This window comes from Musca domestica, unplaced genomic scaffold, assembly GCF_030504385.1.
Source record: "Musca domestica strain aabys unplaced genomic scaffold, Musca_domestica.polishedcontigs.V.1.1 13, whole genome shotgun sequence".
Lineage (NCBI taxonomy): Eukaryota > Metazoa > Arthropoda > Insecta > Diptera > Muscidae > Musca > Musca domestica.
In genome coordinates this window covers 9,574,395-9,590,894 of record NW_026712172.1, presented here as the reverse complement: position 1 = coordinate 9,590,894, position 16,500 = coordinate 9,574,395, and the positions used below count along the sequence as shown (strand labels likewise).

The window sequence follows — 16,500 nt, the reverse complement described above, 5'->3', positions numbered from 1 at the left end:
ACAAAAAAAAAAAAAAAAAATATGTACTTATTTATAAGCAATTAAAATCTGGAAAATATATATAAACGGTTCAATATATTTTCTCTGAATATGTATTTATGTTTTAATAATTTGGACTTATATGAATTTAAGGGCCTATTGTTGTATGATTCCAAGGTGAACTCGGAAGATCACCTGTTTTTTGTATGTTATAGAAATGGTGTTTTCCATTCGATATCACTTTCGTATCGTTATAAAGAAACAGACCCTCAGAGTCGTAAACTTTTTTCATTTGATACAAAGAGTACACTTGGTACTAAGTTATTGAAAAATGCAAATCTATATAACAATTTTACGAAGGAGCACAAAAGGAAGACAAGAGAACCCTTGCGATAAGTCCCTTCTTCTGAAACAACGCAAAGATTTTCTTTACCTCTCTCTTCTACTATATTTTGACACACACAACAACTCAACCACACACAACCAAACATAGCTCTGTTGAAAGAGACGACTGGTACGATTTTGTATTGGCAGCTCTCTCTCCTCTCACAGTTAAGTCCCAACAGTCAAAGCGCGCAGACCAGATTTTTGTGTCGTCGTCGCTGTGTATTTTAACAAGAAATAATAAGCAAAAAACATTTAATTAAACACAGCAGTACTTACAGACCTCAGAAATATTTTAAATACGAAATGATTCATTGAAATTGTGATTGAAATTTAAAAACGGAAAAAATTAACAAAAATGTATTGAAATTTTACATTGCATTGCAAGAATAAAATGTGTGATCTCCGCTGAAATTCACTGAAATTAATGAGGAAAAAAAGGAAATTACATTAAAGAGGTCGTTTTGTGGCTGATTTAAAAAAGAAAATAAAATACATAGAGCATAGTTTGTTGTGTGTGTGAGGAGGAAGAAAGAACGTCGACGGCGAGGAAAATACAGATTAAAGCAAAAAAATAATAGAGCTGCTTGGGTTCGCTCTATCTCCCTCTCGGTCGCTCTTACACCGCTCACATTAGAATGTGTGAGGGTGATAGCTGCCGTCATTTTGTAAACACAGTCACAGCAGTGAAACAAACAACAAAAACAAACACAAGAACACCATTCAAAAGGGAAGAGTGCAAATGTCAAGTAAATTTCTACATAAAAACGACATCTAAAGAGAAAGACAAAAATACCAATAACAAAAACAACAATTTGTCGTTTCGTAAATATAAACAAAATGCAAACCTTAATAAACAACAACGTCATGGGCAACAACAATGCCCAGGAGCAGCAATATCCAAATCTCCACCAGCATCATATAAGCCAAGATATCCTGCCAGAACAACAGAATCCTCAGCAGCATCATCATCATCCTCATCAGGGTTATACCCATATGCCTTCCACAACAGCAACAACAATGCCAGTTTCCTCATCGTCAATAACACCGCCTTTAACATCCTTGAACGAAGGTCTTTATACCCCCATTGTGACGTCAGATAGTTCATCTCAGTATTGTAGTAGTTCAGAGGTATCATTACTGAATTGTAATACCACATCCACATCACCTGGTGGTTCCAGTTCCGACACCAATTCCAACTGCAGCTTATCACCAAATTCTTCAAATTCCAGTTTATCCGAAAAGAAATCAACACCATCGATAGGTGTTAATTTGCGTGTAACGGGCCAATGTAGTCAAGGTGGTCGTAAATATATGGAAGATTACTTCTCGGTAGCCTATCAACAATCGGAAAATGCCAAAGATTTGGAATATGCCTTCATTGGTATCTATGACGGTCATGGTGGGGCCGAAGCAGCTACATTCGCCAAGGAACATCTAATGATGGAAATAATAAATCAACGATTATTTTGGTCTGATTCGGATCATGATGTATTGCGAGCCATACGTGAAGGTTATATTGCAACACATTATGCAATGTGGAGGGAACAAGGTAAGTTAGGAAGAGATAAATTAGAAGGAATAATAAAATACATTCCACTTTTCAATATCGGATAAGTTATATTAAGGACTTTATATAATGGACTGACTGACTAGCATAAACATAAGAATATTGTGTATTTTCCCTAGACAGTTTTAATGTTAATGCTTTGGATGCATATTTTGCTTAAAAGGGTTATATGTTTCGCCTAGAATCGCATCCAAATAGTGCCAAAATTAATTTTCCCTACAATACCATCTCTTGGAAAAATGTTGAATATATAACAACTTTCAAATTCATTCCCACAGTTTTCGGGAAAGTACATACTCGTTGTGGTTTTTATCTTAATCAAAACCTTAAAGGTTTGATTTGAGAAAAAATACTTTTTACACCTGCAAATGTAGAAAAATTCGAACATAAGGCTTCTTCAAGTTGAAACAAATTGGTTAAAGTGCACCTATTTACCAAAGAACTAGGTAGAACACCGAACCTATATTCAACTATAAGAGTCTGCTTTCTGTACATTTCAAATGTCAAATCTGATTGTATAGAAAAAGTCCAGAGAAAACGTAATCGTGTTGCAATCGGCCAGTATAAAATCTTAAACATAAAAGGTGTTAAGAAACTCTTCAGTTCGATAGCAAACCTATAGCAACGACATAGAAGTTAAGCAGACTCTTCTACCTGATATAAGCCTCTTGAAGTCTCAATAGGTCAAATGGAGTTTAGTGGTGGTTTAATCGGCTATATTTTACCTCTTCCGACTTGCTATAAATACTGATAAATATAAATAGGGCTTATTCACTAAAAGAATACGAAATTTTAATTTTGATACGATAACTTTTAGTCCACTTTTTTTATATATAGTTCTTATGTATACCTGGTCCTTTTGGGTATTATATCTCATATATGGATATAAATGTCGACTTTGTAGCTGGGATATTCATCGAAATAAGATTTGAGGTATACCAAAAAGTACAAAATGGTTAAAATCATGCCTAAAGGAAATGTTCTACAATGCCAATCCTGAAGCTCAGTAGGAAGTGCCATTAAAAAATCTAAAATCTAACTAACAGAACAAAAGAACTCAAGCTTAAGAGCTCAAATCAAGTAAAGTATTGTTTTCTTGCCAGATGTCGGCACCACTTTCAGATTGTCGGTGGGCATTTCCTATATTTCGGTATACCTATTTGCAAGGAAAAAATATATTTTTTTAACTTGTCCATTTTTATTTTAAATGTTAAGTTTAATCAATATAAAATAATTAGATAAATGAATATAAACATGGGATATAAAACCTTTAACGATCTTAGGACCGTTGTAATCCTTTAGTCGACAGGTCGGCCAACTCACTTTGAATAGATTTCAGTTTTAAAATGCTGCAAATAGAGGATAAACACTCCCTCACTAAAAAATACAAAATCACTCTTCACCAATAATTGTCATTTACCACGCTTCCAAGAAGTTCCGAATTGCTTCTTCACCAGATCTTGCAGATATCTTTTCTATTCCCATTGTACATAACTTTATAGCTGTGACTGTTCTTTAAAATCTTAAGGCGAAAATTAACCATCTGACGATAATTATTTTTTAAATATGACCCCAAAAATTTCTAGAGTAAATTAATGGTAGAACTAAGAAGGTAAAGTAATGCAATCATATGTTTACAATTTTTCAAATTTTTACCTTTGACAACATCTCATTGTCAAAATCTATATTCATAAATCCGTAGTATATACAGTAAATCGGATATGGGAACTGTTTTCTATGCAGTGACATTTGACAAGGTAAATTACAGAAAATGCAGAGCTGGAAATGCATATTTGAAATGAGGTTACCTTTATTTCATTGTACCATGAGTCAATTTTTGGGCGTCTATATATTATATGTCCAGAAAAAACTACGAAATATATGATATAAGTTTTTACTTTTGTACCTACAACAAGTATAAAAGTATATGTCTGTTCCCAGTAAAGTAAAAACTATTAGAGCTTTTTCATCTATAATGTTTCCGATTATTTGATTAAAAATTATACGTATCATAATTTCACTTATTTACTTGTACACTTATTTATTTCTATGGAAATAACCATTTTTCTTTTCATGCTTTTTACTTGGTATTATTTTTTCTTATTCGAATTTCCGTTTCCTCCAATTACCGCTAAATTTGATTTTCAATTCCATGGCATTTCATTATCTTGCCGTTTCATATGTCATGCCAACCAATAAATTAATCATTGCGCGCCCATTTAAAACAACAATAACACAATTCGCAATGCCCAGTCAACGAAGCTCAGCCAACCCAACATAAATAGTCAACCTTTGGTTTTAACACTTCGTCTATTTGGCGCTATAATACACAATTCAAAGAATAAACGAACCAAAAGACAACAGAACTGTCAAAGTTTTTTCTATTTGCATTCATTCAGTCAGTCAGTCCGTTAATGCATTTCATTTCGCTGCCGAATGTCATTTTGTCCGTTTTTGGTGGTGATGCTGTTTTGCTACAGTTTTAGTTTCCTTATTCTCCTCACCATTCACCACATCCAACCCATCCTACTCTTTTTTGGTACTTTTAATCATAGACCACAACCTTTATGCATGCATTCTCAAAACTAAACCGCTAAATTGGTACAACGTCGTGTGGTATTATCTGCTAATATACAACACACGAAAATAATTTCAAAAGTTGTTTTTAATCGTGTTTCGAGACAACAACGACGACGACGACAACAGCCAGCAGCAGCATTATAAAGTTAAATTTGTATAAGAAAACAAGTATATGACGCCGTCAACGAGGGCAAGCAGGCAACAACAATAAACGGCCAAGGTGGTATCACACAAAGCAACGACGAATTATCGTTACTTATATAAAACACAAACAGTCAGTCCAACCAACCAACCAGCCAAGCATTGTAATCATCATCGCCATCACAAACTGGCAACGGAAAAAATCCAATTTCACCACCATTCGAAATGCCTCGGCTGGCATCTGGCTGCTTTTAAGTATTCGTTGTTGTTGAATCGATTCGATTTTCAAACGTATACCTACATTTTTTGAAATTGTATACACACAGTTCAGCTACTCTGCTGTGTTGGCTTTTGTGGGTTTTCTATCTACAGGCAACATCTAACCATTTATATGGGCTTGGTTGGTTTGGTTTATTATAAGCATTTTGTTCGTTGCGCTGTCTACTGCTCTCTACAGCAGTTTATTTTACCCATTTCTATGGCATTTAAAAAATGAAAATATATGAGGTATTTCTCCCCTCTTTATATTTTGCCGTTTTCTTCTTTTTCATCATCGTCATTTGCCTTATAAAAGTCACGTATACCTAGCAAAGAGTTGCCACTCTGCAGCAAATTTGTATTTAAAAATTATAATAGGTTTAATTTTCCCTATCGCACTCATCCGTAAATCAATAAAGCAATGGCATCGCCTACCATTTTTTTGTTTCTTTGAAATGTCAGGTTTCTTACATGATTACCTTGAAGTTCAGGTTTTGTTAAAGTGGCAACCCTTAAATACAAAATAAAAATTGTGAAACTTGTATATGACAACGGAACGGCGGCGTTGTTTTTCTGTACCTAACTCAACCCCAGCCAGCTGCATTAAACAGTGGAATATTCCCAAAGTGCCAGCCATACCATACGATGCCATACTGTTCGTTTTCGGGGTTCGTTCGTTTTACTGTTGTTTATTCTTCGCATTCGTTTGATGATAATATGCAGGGTTGGATGTTTGCAATTATCATAATATTATTATTATTAGTGTAGGGCTATGCTGTCACGGAATTCAGTGATAATGCAAAATACACTCTGCATTCAAATGAAGTATTGCAAAAGGACATGTTATAAACTTTGTTATAAAAGTTATAAACTTTGGACATATGTGTAAGGTGTAATTACAAGTAAAATAAAAGAAAATTAGAAAATATTGCTGGATTGCTGCTCTTGTCGGGGTCCAAAAGGCCACATATTAAATATTACATTTTAACAGCTCACTGCATTCCTTTCTGGTCAAAATTTGTTAGAAATATCCAAGGGTTCATCCAAAATCAAAGAAATATGTTATTGCGTTTTTGGAAGTAAAAACTGAAGAAATGTTCTACAATATTCAACTTCCATGCATGTAGTAAAGGAACTTGCGATTTAGATTTGTCTGCTCAGAAGTGCGACCCTAACTCATTAGTTGAGTTCCCGATTTATATTGATAATAATGGCAATAAAAAATAAAATGTAACATTTTATAAAGACAGTATTTTCCATTTAATGTATTCGTAGAACAATAAATTATTTCATGAAATTACTCGTGTGTAGGTCGGAGCTTTAAAGGATTGCCATTTCAGGATCAGAGTTAAGAAGAAGTGTTCATATTTATTAGTTTAGCTTATTAACTCCGTTCTTTCAATGTATTGTATGTTTCATGTATTCTTTTCGTATGGAACGATAACGACTCATATTAACGTTTCAAACTGTTATCAATGCATATGGTTTGTTTTTTCATTGCAATCATGTTTTCCTGTCATCGATTGACAACGGTAAATGATACCTAGCAACAACATTTCGTTTAGAGGTTATGCCTTCGAATACAAAATTTCCATCCCTGTCATGTGTATACCTACAATAAAGTTGTGCTGAAATAACGATGACAACGGCAATGAATACTACTTTTTCCCCATTTCATGCACAAGCAAAACCAGCCAGGCAGCACAACACTGCACAGTGTTGTGTATATAGCGTATATTATTTGTATACGGGTTCATTTGAACGCTTTATTTTTATATACCACCACCACAGCTGCCATTATTTTGCCTTGCCTTGTTTTGCTTTGCTTGCCTGCCTGACAGTCAGTCTCCGTTGGTGGGTTTATAATGGCGATGAGAATTATCGTACATTCTTCTTTGTTCGATAATTCGTTTCGTTGATTCGTTTTCTTGTGTTGAACAATCGACGACCAATGTAGCCGTCAGCCAGCAAAGTTGTGTGGTGGTATATTTAGTAGGTTGTCTGTTCGTGTGTGTGTGTGTACGTATGAATGCTTGTGAGGTATATGGTGTATTTGATACTTTTGTTTTTCTGTTGTGAGATATGGTGGTGGGGATTTTTTGCTTGTTATTGAGTTTACATAAGCCAGTCACTTTTAACGCTGGCTGGCAAGTCAGGCAAACAGGCAGGCGGCAACATCGTTTGTGTATACCATCGGTGTGAACGATGTTGTTGCTGTTTTTTCGTATTTGTATTTATTTCTTCATGAGTCAGCCCGCCAGTCATGGTTAAACTGAAAAATTGTGTTTCATTTTTATGAAAGCGTACCACACACAATATAAAATGTTGTTATACAGAAAAATGTTTAAATTGAATTTCTCAACAGGAAATTATGGATTGTTTTTTACTTTTAAATTTTAGATTTCTCTAGAAATTTATTTATTTTTTATACAAGTAAAATTAGGATGCTGAGAATTGAAACTTTCACTAGTTCTTCCTGTGCTAGTCCCATGAATTCATATTCGAATTATTGTGATTGTGGACCCTAAGGTTTCTGAGGAACTTGCAATTTTAATCTCATTATTCCGTTAGGTGGATAGAGAATTTTAAGAAACTTGCCAACAGATTTAGCTTCCCCTTTTTATAATGATGTCAGTACCTACTAAATGACAAATTAAATTACAGAATCTCACTACAAGCAGATTTGTTTGTTGACTGGCTGTGATTGCCTGTTTTAAGTTTATCCCCACTGATTTGATTGCTTCGATTTTCGCGCTTTATTGACACTTGATGGATGTTTTAGTGTTTATGGTCGCTGCTGTTATAAAATTCACCTCTTTTCCAAGATTCTTGCTTTGTTTTTTTATTTTGTTTTCCTCTTTTTGTTTACTAGGGTAACGCATTATTCTTCCAACTTACCTCCCCCAAATCTCCCTCCATTATTGTTTCGTTGTACCTACCTCATTCCCAATAGGCGGCTGCGGCTAATCAAAACAAAAGTTTGGCATTTTTTGTTTTGATTATCTCAATTTGCCGCTACTTCGATGATTGTTTTCGTTTTTTTTTTTTTGTTATGTTCCTTCTTCATGTAAGATCCCCTACCCCCGTCGCACGTATTATTATGGAAGAGGAAAATTAAACTTTGCATGCAATATGTTTAGGAAATAAATGGCGCGCTTATCATTTGTTTATCATTGAATGTGACAATAGGGCTCTACTAGTTTTCTTCAAATTTGGAAAATAAAGTGTTTGTTGTTGAAGGGCCGGGAATTTAAGACGTTCCCCTATGGAAGTTTCCAAATTTTGTGGAATGAAAGCAAAAAATGTCGGAAATATCATCAAATTTTTAAATAAGTCTAGATTTGTTCGAATTTTTCACCTTTGGCACGAATTATGGCCTTCAAACGGTCACGCTGCCCAAATGATGCTCTGCGGTATTTTGGCCCATTCCCGGCGTAGCGCTTGCTTGGGGTAATTGACACTTTGGTATTTTTTAGAGCCAACCTTGCTTCCCAAAATACTCAAGACACAATAGTCCAACGGATTGGTATCCGGAGATTTTGGTGGCCATTGTTCGCCGGAAATGAAGCGAGGAGCCTCATTTTGTAACCATTCTTGGGTGGCGCGTGCTGAGTCCTGTTCGAATGTCCAAGGTCTGCGGCCAAAATGTTTGCGTGCCCAAGGCTTTAATACACCCTCCAGAATATTTTCACGATAATATTCTGCATTTTTTCTGATGCCCTGGTCGATTAATACGAGCGAAGAGCGACCCACACCATCACCATGGCCGTGGCCAACCGAAGGTGCACCTTTTCAGCTGAAGTCTTTGGCACTAAACATGATCATTTTGTTTGTTTACAAACTGCTGGACAACGAATGTTTTCCATTCGGAGAAAACCAAATTCGACAGTTCACCACTTTTGTCCAAGCGAAGCAACTCTAGCTCTTTTGAGTCTACCAGTATCACGGCACGAGACGCAAAAGATTTATTCACATTTAAATGATGGATTGCCCTAACGATACCCAATTGTGGTTTTCCAACCAAACATAAAGAAATCACACTATCACGCTTGAATTCCATCACGAATAACTTTTTCCTGGAAAGTTTTCACCAAAATGCTTTTGTACGCTTGTAAAAAATATAATGAGCTGTTACTGGAATAATTTTAACAGCTCTCGGACGAGTGGGTTAGAAATGACAGCAGTCTAAAATTGGTTTGCAGTTTTTTCATCTGACCCTGTATTCCCTTTGTTGGACTGAAACCATTGGGAAATTAGACAATCTTTTAAGGCCCTTGCACGGAAATTATTCACTTCTGGTAGAAAAATGTAAATATAGGGCCCTGGAGATACTGCTGATAAAACTTTCAAACTCATCGATGAAAACCAGACTAGAGCAAATAGTGAGAAACTGATATAATTTTTACATTGCAGTCAATCAGACAACTATAGTAAATTACGTAGGATCAAAGTCGAGAAAAAGGTTTAGGCTGGACCATACCTAAAAAAAATTGGTACTAAGATTGTTTAATACGTTTAATAACTCAGTCCGGTTCCAATTGTAAATCTATTTTACCTATATTGCAACTTTTTTCTATGATACTAGGATTTAAAATTTAACAGTGAGATTATTTGGGGGATTATTTGTATCAACAAATATTACATTCTATCCATACCATATTTCCATTATATTCCAGCAAATTATTTAATTTTCTTTGTTTTCTTTAACAGATAAATGGCCAAAAACTGCCAATGGTTTGCCCAGTACAGCAGGTACAACCGCTACAGTAGCCTTTATAAGGCGTGAAAAAATCTACATTGGACATGTAGGAGATTCCGGTATTGTATTGGGCTATCAAAATGAAAATGAAAATTTCTGGAGAGCCAAACAATTGACGGTTGATCATAAACCCGAATCTGTGGAAGAAAGAAACCGAATTATGAAATCAGGTGGCAAAGTAGTTGTTAAATCTGGTGTACCTCGAGTTGTGTGGAATCGTCCAAGAAATGGTGAGTCTCAAATATATGGGGCTTCAGAACTAGTATCAATATTAACTTTATTTCCATTACATTTACAGCAAGTCATCGTGGTCCCATTAAACACAAGACTCCAGTCGACGAAATCCCATTCTTGGCTGTGGCTCGCAGTTTAGGTGATTTGTGGAGCTACAATTCGGAACGCAATGAATTTGTTGTCAGTCCTGATCCAGATGTTAAAGTAATACCCATTAATCCCAAAACATTTCGATGTCTAATATTCGGCACCGATGGCCTTTGGAATGTGGTCACGCCACAAGAAGCGGTGAATACTGTTCGAGAAAAAGAGGTGATAAATGAACGTTTACAAGCCCAGCGCGGTGATTGTCCTAATGAGGGCCAACAATGGACAAATCCCAGTAAATCATTAGTCGATCAAGCCCTATCGATGTGGTCATCGAAAAAGATGAGAGCCGACAATACCTCTGTTGTAACTGTGATACTGTATCCACCGGGTCAGGGTGTCCACAACACAACAAATCAGATACACAAGGATGTGGGAAGCGCAATAACGACACCACCAGCATTTATACAACCTGCCAGCTATGGACTCGAGTATACGCAGGTACATGCGGAGATACCCACATATGATGACGCCACTACTTACAAGGAAATGGCAATGAAGTATTTACCGCCGGAGGAATATCGAAATTTCAATTACTATGCCGATGATTCCGACCATGCCGAGGACACAGATGACAGTGATGGCGAAGAAGCATGTACAAAATCGCTAATGCCAAACGGTGGCAACAATTATCACATGCAAACAAACGCTTGGAATTGGCAGCAACATTCAAATCAGCAACTTAGCCATCATGTATCAGAAGAGGAACCTGGCTATGTGGAAGATGGCGAAGAGGATGATGATGATGAAATAGATGAAGATGATGAAGAGGAAGAAGAGGAGGAAGACGAAGTCAATAATGTAAATAATGTGGGAAGTGGAACGCGCGAAGTTTGTGTCATAGATTATCAGAACTATTTGCAAATGGGTTCGGAAGAAACAAACGGTGGCGCTGATTCCTATATTAACACCTTTGCTGAATCGTATAACTCCCTGTTGTCCACGGCCCAAGTAATCGAGGAAAGTGTACCTTCCACCTCTTTAATAACACCAACGAATTCCAATTCAAACTCCAGTTCGAATTCCTCAAATTGCCAAAGTGTTTCACCACCAAATATGCATGCCATTATTGAGGAACAGCAATTGTATCAGCAGCAGTGTATGTCCGAAGAGGATGGATATTCTTTAACAAAACTGGAAACCAGAAGAGAGCAGCAGTCGTGCAAGTCTCAAGGTTCACCGGTGGATACTTTTAAAATTTTCCATCCCAACAATGTTGATCAACATGCCCAGCACCCAGATATGCAGAATATGACGGTATATAGCACCACCACAACCAATACAGCGGAAAGCTATTATCACCATGCAACGGAGTATTTGCCACAGAAGCCGTTGGAACTGCATTCCTTGTTGCAACAAGAACGAGAAGAAGAACAGCAGGTGGCGTATGAAAGACAACAACTACAAAACCACCAAAACATCAATACCTATGCCTGCCTACAAGCTATACGTCATAACGATGACTCACCTACCACATCCGCCTCGGTTTATGTCAATCAACAGATTTCCAATAATTCAAGTGTGGATGAAAAAGTAATGGATGTTGTAATGGAGACGACAGATGATTTGATAGATGAAGTCGAGGATAGTGTCACTATTACTGTGGAACCTTGTGTACAGATCAATGAGATTTCATCCTCTTCATCGACGGTAGACGATATAATCCAGGAGGTAGATGAGGAGTATGTGGAAACAACGTGTGAAAAACCTGCCGTTATTGAGACAATTGAAAAGATTGAAATTCTTCAGGACAATGAGGTGTACGATGTTTGTAGAAGGCGAATATCGAATGAAGAAGGAGGAATGCCACCAAAAATGTCACCTGAGAAAAGACAATGTTTAACATCCTGCCTCAACACACCAACACCGCCGCCTGCAAGAAATGGCCTGAGAACGGGCCGTTCATTTAACTTTAGCAACTCCAATGTACAAAATGAAAATGTGGAAAGGGTTTCGTTAAGGGGACGAAACAAACATGCTTTCTTCAATTCCCACAGCCAACGAAGAAGTTTGAGTATGACACCGGCGAGCAGCAATGCAAAACCTACATCAGGTCTGTTAATGACACCTCCCACAGCTTCTTCCACGCCCATAATAAGACAGTTGCGCAGCAATAGCAGTAATACACCTATGGATTATGGCAAACGTACCCTACGAACAAGGAATTCATTGGCCAAAGATATGAAAGCCAAATCGTCTATGGTACAGGCATCCCTTAAGTTGCCACACAATACACGTAAATTCCTGCAACGAACTGGAGCGGGTCTAATTGTAAGCAATTCTGTTTTGATGCAGGATCAACACTTGACACCCACAAATCGAAGATCTCTCAATGCAAACAGCAACACATGTAATGCCAATCGCAGTATTAAAACCCGCAACAACAATAGCAGTGCAATGCCTCAGACGCCACACCATCTCAATTTAAGATCTCGCCAAAATGTTGTGACACCCTCGACAGCAGCCCCAGCCACACCAAATATAATTCATCTCAATAACAATTCCTCAATAGAAAGTTTGGTGGGATCACCGCCACCGCCCATTTCAGCATCTACACCTGTGATAAAACGTGCCTCCTCCTCTCTCAGTGATCGTCGTATTAACCTGCGTAGCATACACACACGTAGTTCGTCGCGCATAGATCCGGCGGTACAGGCTACAAATTTCAGTAAAACTACAAGGTCACAGAGTACGGGTACAAGTTTGGCGGCACCACCACCCTCGCCGAAAATGATAAATGCCGCAGCCGCTGTTGCTGCAGCTACCAGGGCGCGATCTCTAATGACACAACAGCGTGCTGCTCAAGCAAATGGTACACAGTCGGTGGTTTCGGCTGTCTTTGGCAAACGAGTTAACCTGCGTAGTGATGGTGTGGTAACAACGTCAGCGGCGACTCCAGCTGTCTTGGCGACAACCACTGCTGCTTCGACGCATCAAACCCTAAGAGGCAGAGTAGTTAAGAAACTTAAACGGTAAATTATGAAAAGAGCAACATGTGCTGAATGGTAGTTTAGAGAAGTGACAAGAGGTTTCTCCACATCATCTGAGGTTTCCAATGAATGAGAATAGCTTTATAGAATATTGTGTATCTGTTTTGAGTTTACGCTTTTCCTATTCTAATTGTAGAAGATGAGATCTGAGGGAATTGTAATTTTCGCTGTAGAATATTACTTCTTTTTTATTATGAACAGTTTAAGTGGTTGTGGAAAAGGATTTTGGATTTCGTTATTTTCTTCAAAAAAAAAAAAAAAAAAAAAAATTGCAAGTAATTGAAATCAAATGACATTCTAAAAATCCCTCTAAACGTTGTTATGCATTTTTGTGGATTTTCTATATTTAGTGGAACTTTTCGAATTTCATTTGAGCTAAGAAAAAAATTGTGAAAAATAATACCAAGAGCTTTTTCCTTACTACTTAAAAATATTAAAATAATTTAAGGAATCTTGAAGCTTTATATCTTAAAATTTTAAAGATAATGAAAAGTTGAGTAGAACTAAACTGAATTTTTGGATTAAAACTTATTAGATTTGAAAAAACAAATACTCCAAACCTAAATTATTCAGAACTTACATCTAGGGAGTTTCATGACAGAAAGTCCGAGTTTTCCGGAGAGAAAAAATGATTGTTTTATGCACTTCCATTTTATCTATAAACCCAGATTTTCTTTCGTCAAACTTCCCGAGTTAGAAATGCATTTAATTCTTTTTCAATAATTTCCAAAAATATATTTTGCTTGGACTCGCTTTGGATATAGACCAGTAGTGGGATTCTGTATTTTTTTGATTTCCGACAAAAATCGATAACTTTGAAACCCAACATTTTGATATATCAAAGAAGTGAACGTTGACAACATTGATGTCCATTGGTAGGTCTTAGCGACTACTTTGATTTCGTCACTAACTTGCCGAAAAATTTCGATTGAAGTTGGGGTTTTGCGATTATTTGCGAACCACATAAGGAAAGATTTAGAAATGAAAAATCCGTAGGATAAGGATATGCTTATTTAAAAATTTTTTTTCTCTTGATAAAATCTTCGAGATTTGGCCATTTAAATAGTTTTTCCAATTAAATCTAAAGCTTTAATCTGTTTTGAACAATTTGAATTTTCAAAATGTATAAAATTTTTTAGATCTTTAGAAATTACAAACCTTTGCAAAAAGGACACTTTTCCCCCTCCTTCCCGATGATTATTCTACAATTATAATAGGAAATCATGACTCAATATTGAATACAAAACAAACTAACTCTACATTTGCAATGAGTTCCAATACCAAAAAAAAAAAAAAAAATATATTGAAAACTCGTTACGAGAATAGATCAAAAAGTAATGATGATAAATGTGTAGTACAAAATAATGAAATTTGAGAAAACAAAAATTGAAATTCATTGTGCATATAATAGTAGTAGTTTCATACTAAAAAAAATCAAGAAAACAAAGTATATATTTCTATAAAATATATGAACAAAAATTATTATTTATATAACAAAGAAATATGAAAGCAGCACCTATTTCTTTTTTTAGATTTAATCTAGTTTTATATTTTATTTCCTTTTGCAATACGTCGATTGTACCAATCAACAACTTTCAGTCTAATATTATTTTAATACAATATTTTCTTTCAATCATAATTCTACAAAAACATTTTGTAGTCTAATTTAAGTTTTTCATCATATATCTTAACAAATTTTTTTTGTATATTCCATTAAAACACTTATTTTAAACAAACAAACATACAAACAAATTATTAATAAAAATTAACTTTTAAGAATATTTTACAATTAACAGTAGTTTTTAGTTATCATTTGTACCAGCAAAACAACTCTGCAACAACAAAAATCAAATCAAAAATGTAAAAGATGCTATAGCTTTTATATCGTATAATTTTATTAATCAAAATACATACATAGCAAAGTTCACTTTTGTTGTTTCTATTTCCATAAGGTTTATATGTAAATAAATTCATGTTTTTTTATTATTTATCCACAAAAAATAGTATTTCTTGTTTTCTCTTTTTAGAAAAATCAAGATTATTTTTTAAAATCTAATTTTAGGTTAGTTTTAATGAGCCATAGAACTTTATTCAAAAGAAAAATGTTCCCCCAAGCTGGGGGACTTTAATATATAACAAATATTAAACAAAGAAAGAAAATAATTAAGAAAATAAATAAAATATTTTTTCAAAAAAAGGAATACTAAGTTAAACTTTTTTGTGTGTTTTTATTTCGAAAGCGCGGGTTTTGAGCAAGGAAAATTGCTGGAATTCATAGGTGTCTGTTAACCCAAAAGTACTGCAAAAGAGAACAGTTGGAGAGAGAAATGTTGACAGTTCTTTGAGTGAGAGTTGTAAATTCTTGCTGGACAAATTTCTTCTTGCAATCACTTGCAACTCTTCTTCTCATTCATCGACATTCAATCAGATATTTTCTATTGTTTGTTTATTTATTTTTGTGCTTTCAATTTGAAAATATTTCTTTTGGAATTAGCAAGACTAATTGTTTTTGGATAACAACTTAACAAAATGTGAAAAACGTAAATAATAATATGTAATAAGAAAATAAAAGACTATTTCCAACATTTTTAGACAAACGCCATTAGCAACACGTTTAAAGGATTTCGGGGAACAACACATCAAATCTATCTTGCTTTTATTGCTCATATTTTTATTTTATTGCTAATTTCCCTTTTATACCCTACGCCACAAGGTGGTCAGGGTATTATGTCTTTGTGCATTTGTTTGTAACAGGCAAAAGGAACTATGGGTTGTTCCTTTTGATGATCTGCATAGAATCACTTTCTGAGTTGATTTATGCATGTCTGTCCGTCTGTCCATGTATTCTTGTGAACAAAATGCAGGTCGCATTTATTATCCGATTGAGATGAAATTTTCCAAACAACATTTGTTTGGCCCAAGGACGAACCCTATTGGAATTGGAGATAATCGGTAAAAATTTAGATATAGCCTTTTATTGTGCACCAAATGTGTAATATCAGCCCGAATAGTATGGAATTTTGCACATACAACCAAGTTAAGCCTGATCGAAATATATATTGTTCATCCGATTTGTATTTTTGTCCTCCGCAGCCGTAATATGCACTCTGTAACAAAAATATTTGGGGAAATATATTAAATGCAGCTCAGAAATACCTTTGCAAAATTTTATCGAGATCGGTTCAGATTTGGATATAGCTCTCATATATATATTTATCTGATTTCAAATTAATTTTGCACCAAATGGGCAACACAAGTCCGAATTTAAAAGATACAAATGCTTCGGCATATTTAGTCCTTTGAATTTTAAATTACAATTATAATCATAGAATGTATGATTAAATTTTCCCATCAAATCTTTTAATTTTTATGTGGAGCTCTACTAAATTAGCAAAGTGGTGTAGGGTATCATAAAATCTGCCCGCCCGACTTTAGGACTTTCTTTACTGGTTATTTAT

At 35.4% G+C, this 16,500-nt stretch overlaps 1 protein-coding gene across 1 annotated transcript; it reads left to right on the top strand.

Moving 5' to 3' along the window:
- Positions 1-538: 538 nt before the first annotated feature.
- On the top strand, positions 539-15,255 carry LOC101893736 (uncharacterized). Its single transcript, XM_005176597.4, has 3 exons — positions 539-1,915; positions 9,623-9,901; positions 9,970-15,255. The coding sequence occupies exons 1-3, from the start codon at positions 1,204-1,206 to the stop codon at positions 13,026-13,028; spliced, it is 4,050 nt and encodes a 1,349-aa protein (XP_005176654.1). The 5' UTR covers positions 539-1,203; the 3' UTR covers positions 13,029-15,255.
- Positions 15,256-16,500: the final 1,245 nt, after the last annotated feature.

Bases quoted from the DNA above. Each gene is read 5' to 3' on its own strand.
- LOC101893736 (XM_005176597.4), top strand. From the start codon at position 1,204: ATGCAAACCTTAATAAACAACAACGTCATGGGCAACAACAATGCCCAG. The intron at 1,916-9,622 runs GTAAGTTAGGAA...TTTCTTTAACAG, and splicing joins TGCAATGTGGAGGGAACAAG to ATAAATGGCCAAAAACTGCC. The intron at 9,902-9,969 runs GTGAGTCTCAAA...TTACATTTACAG, and splicing joins GTGGAATCGTCCAAGAAATG to CAAGTCATCGTGGTCCCATT.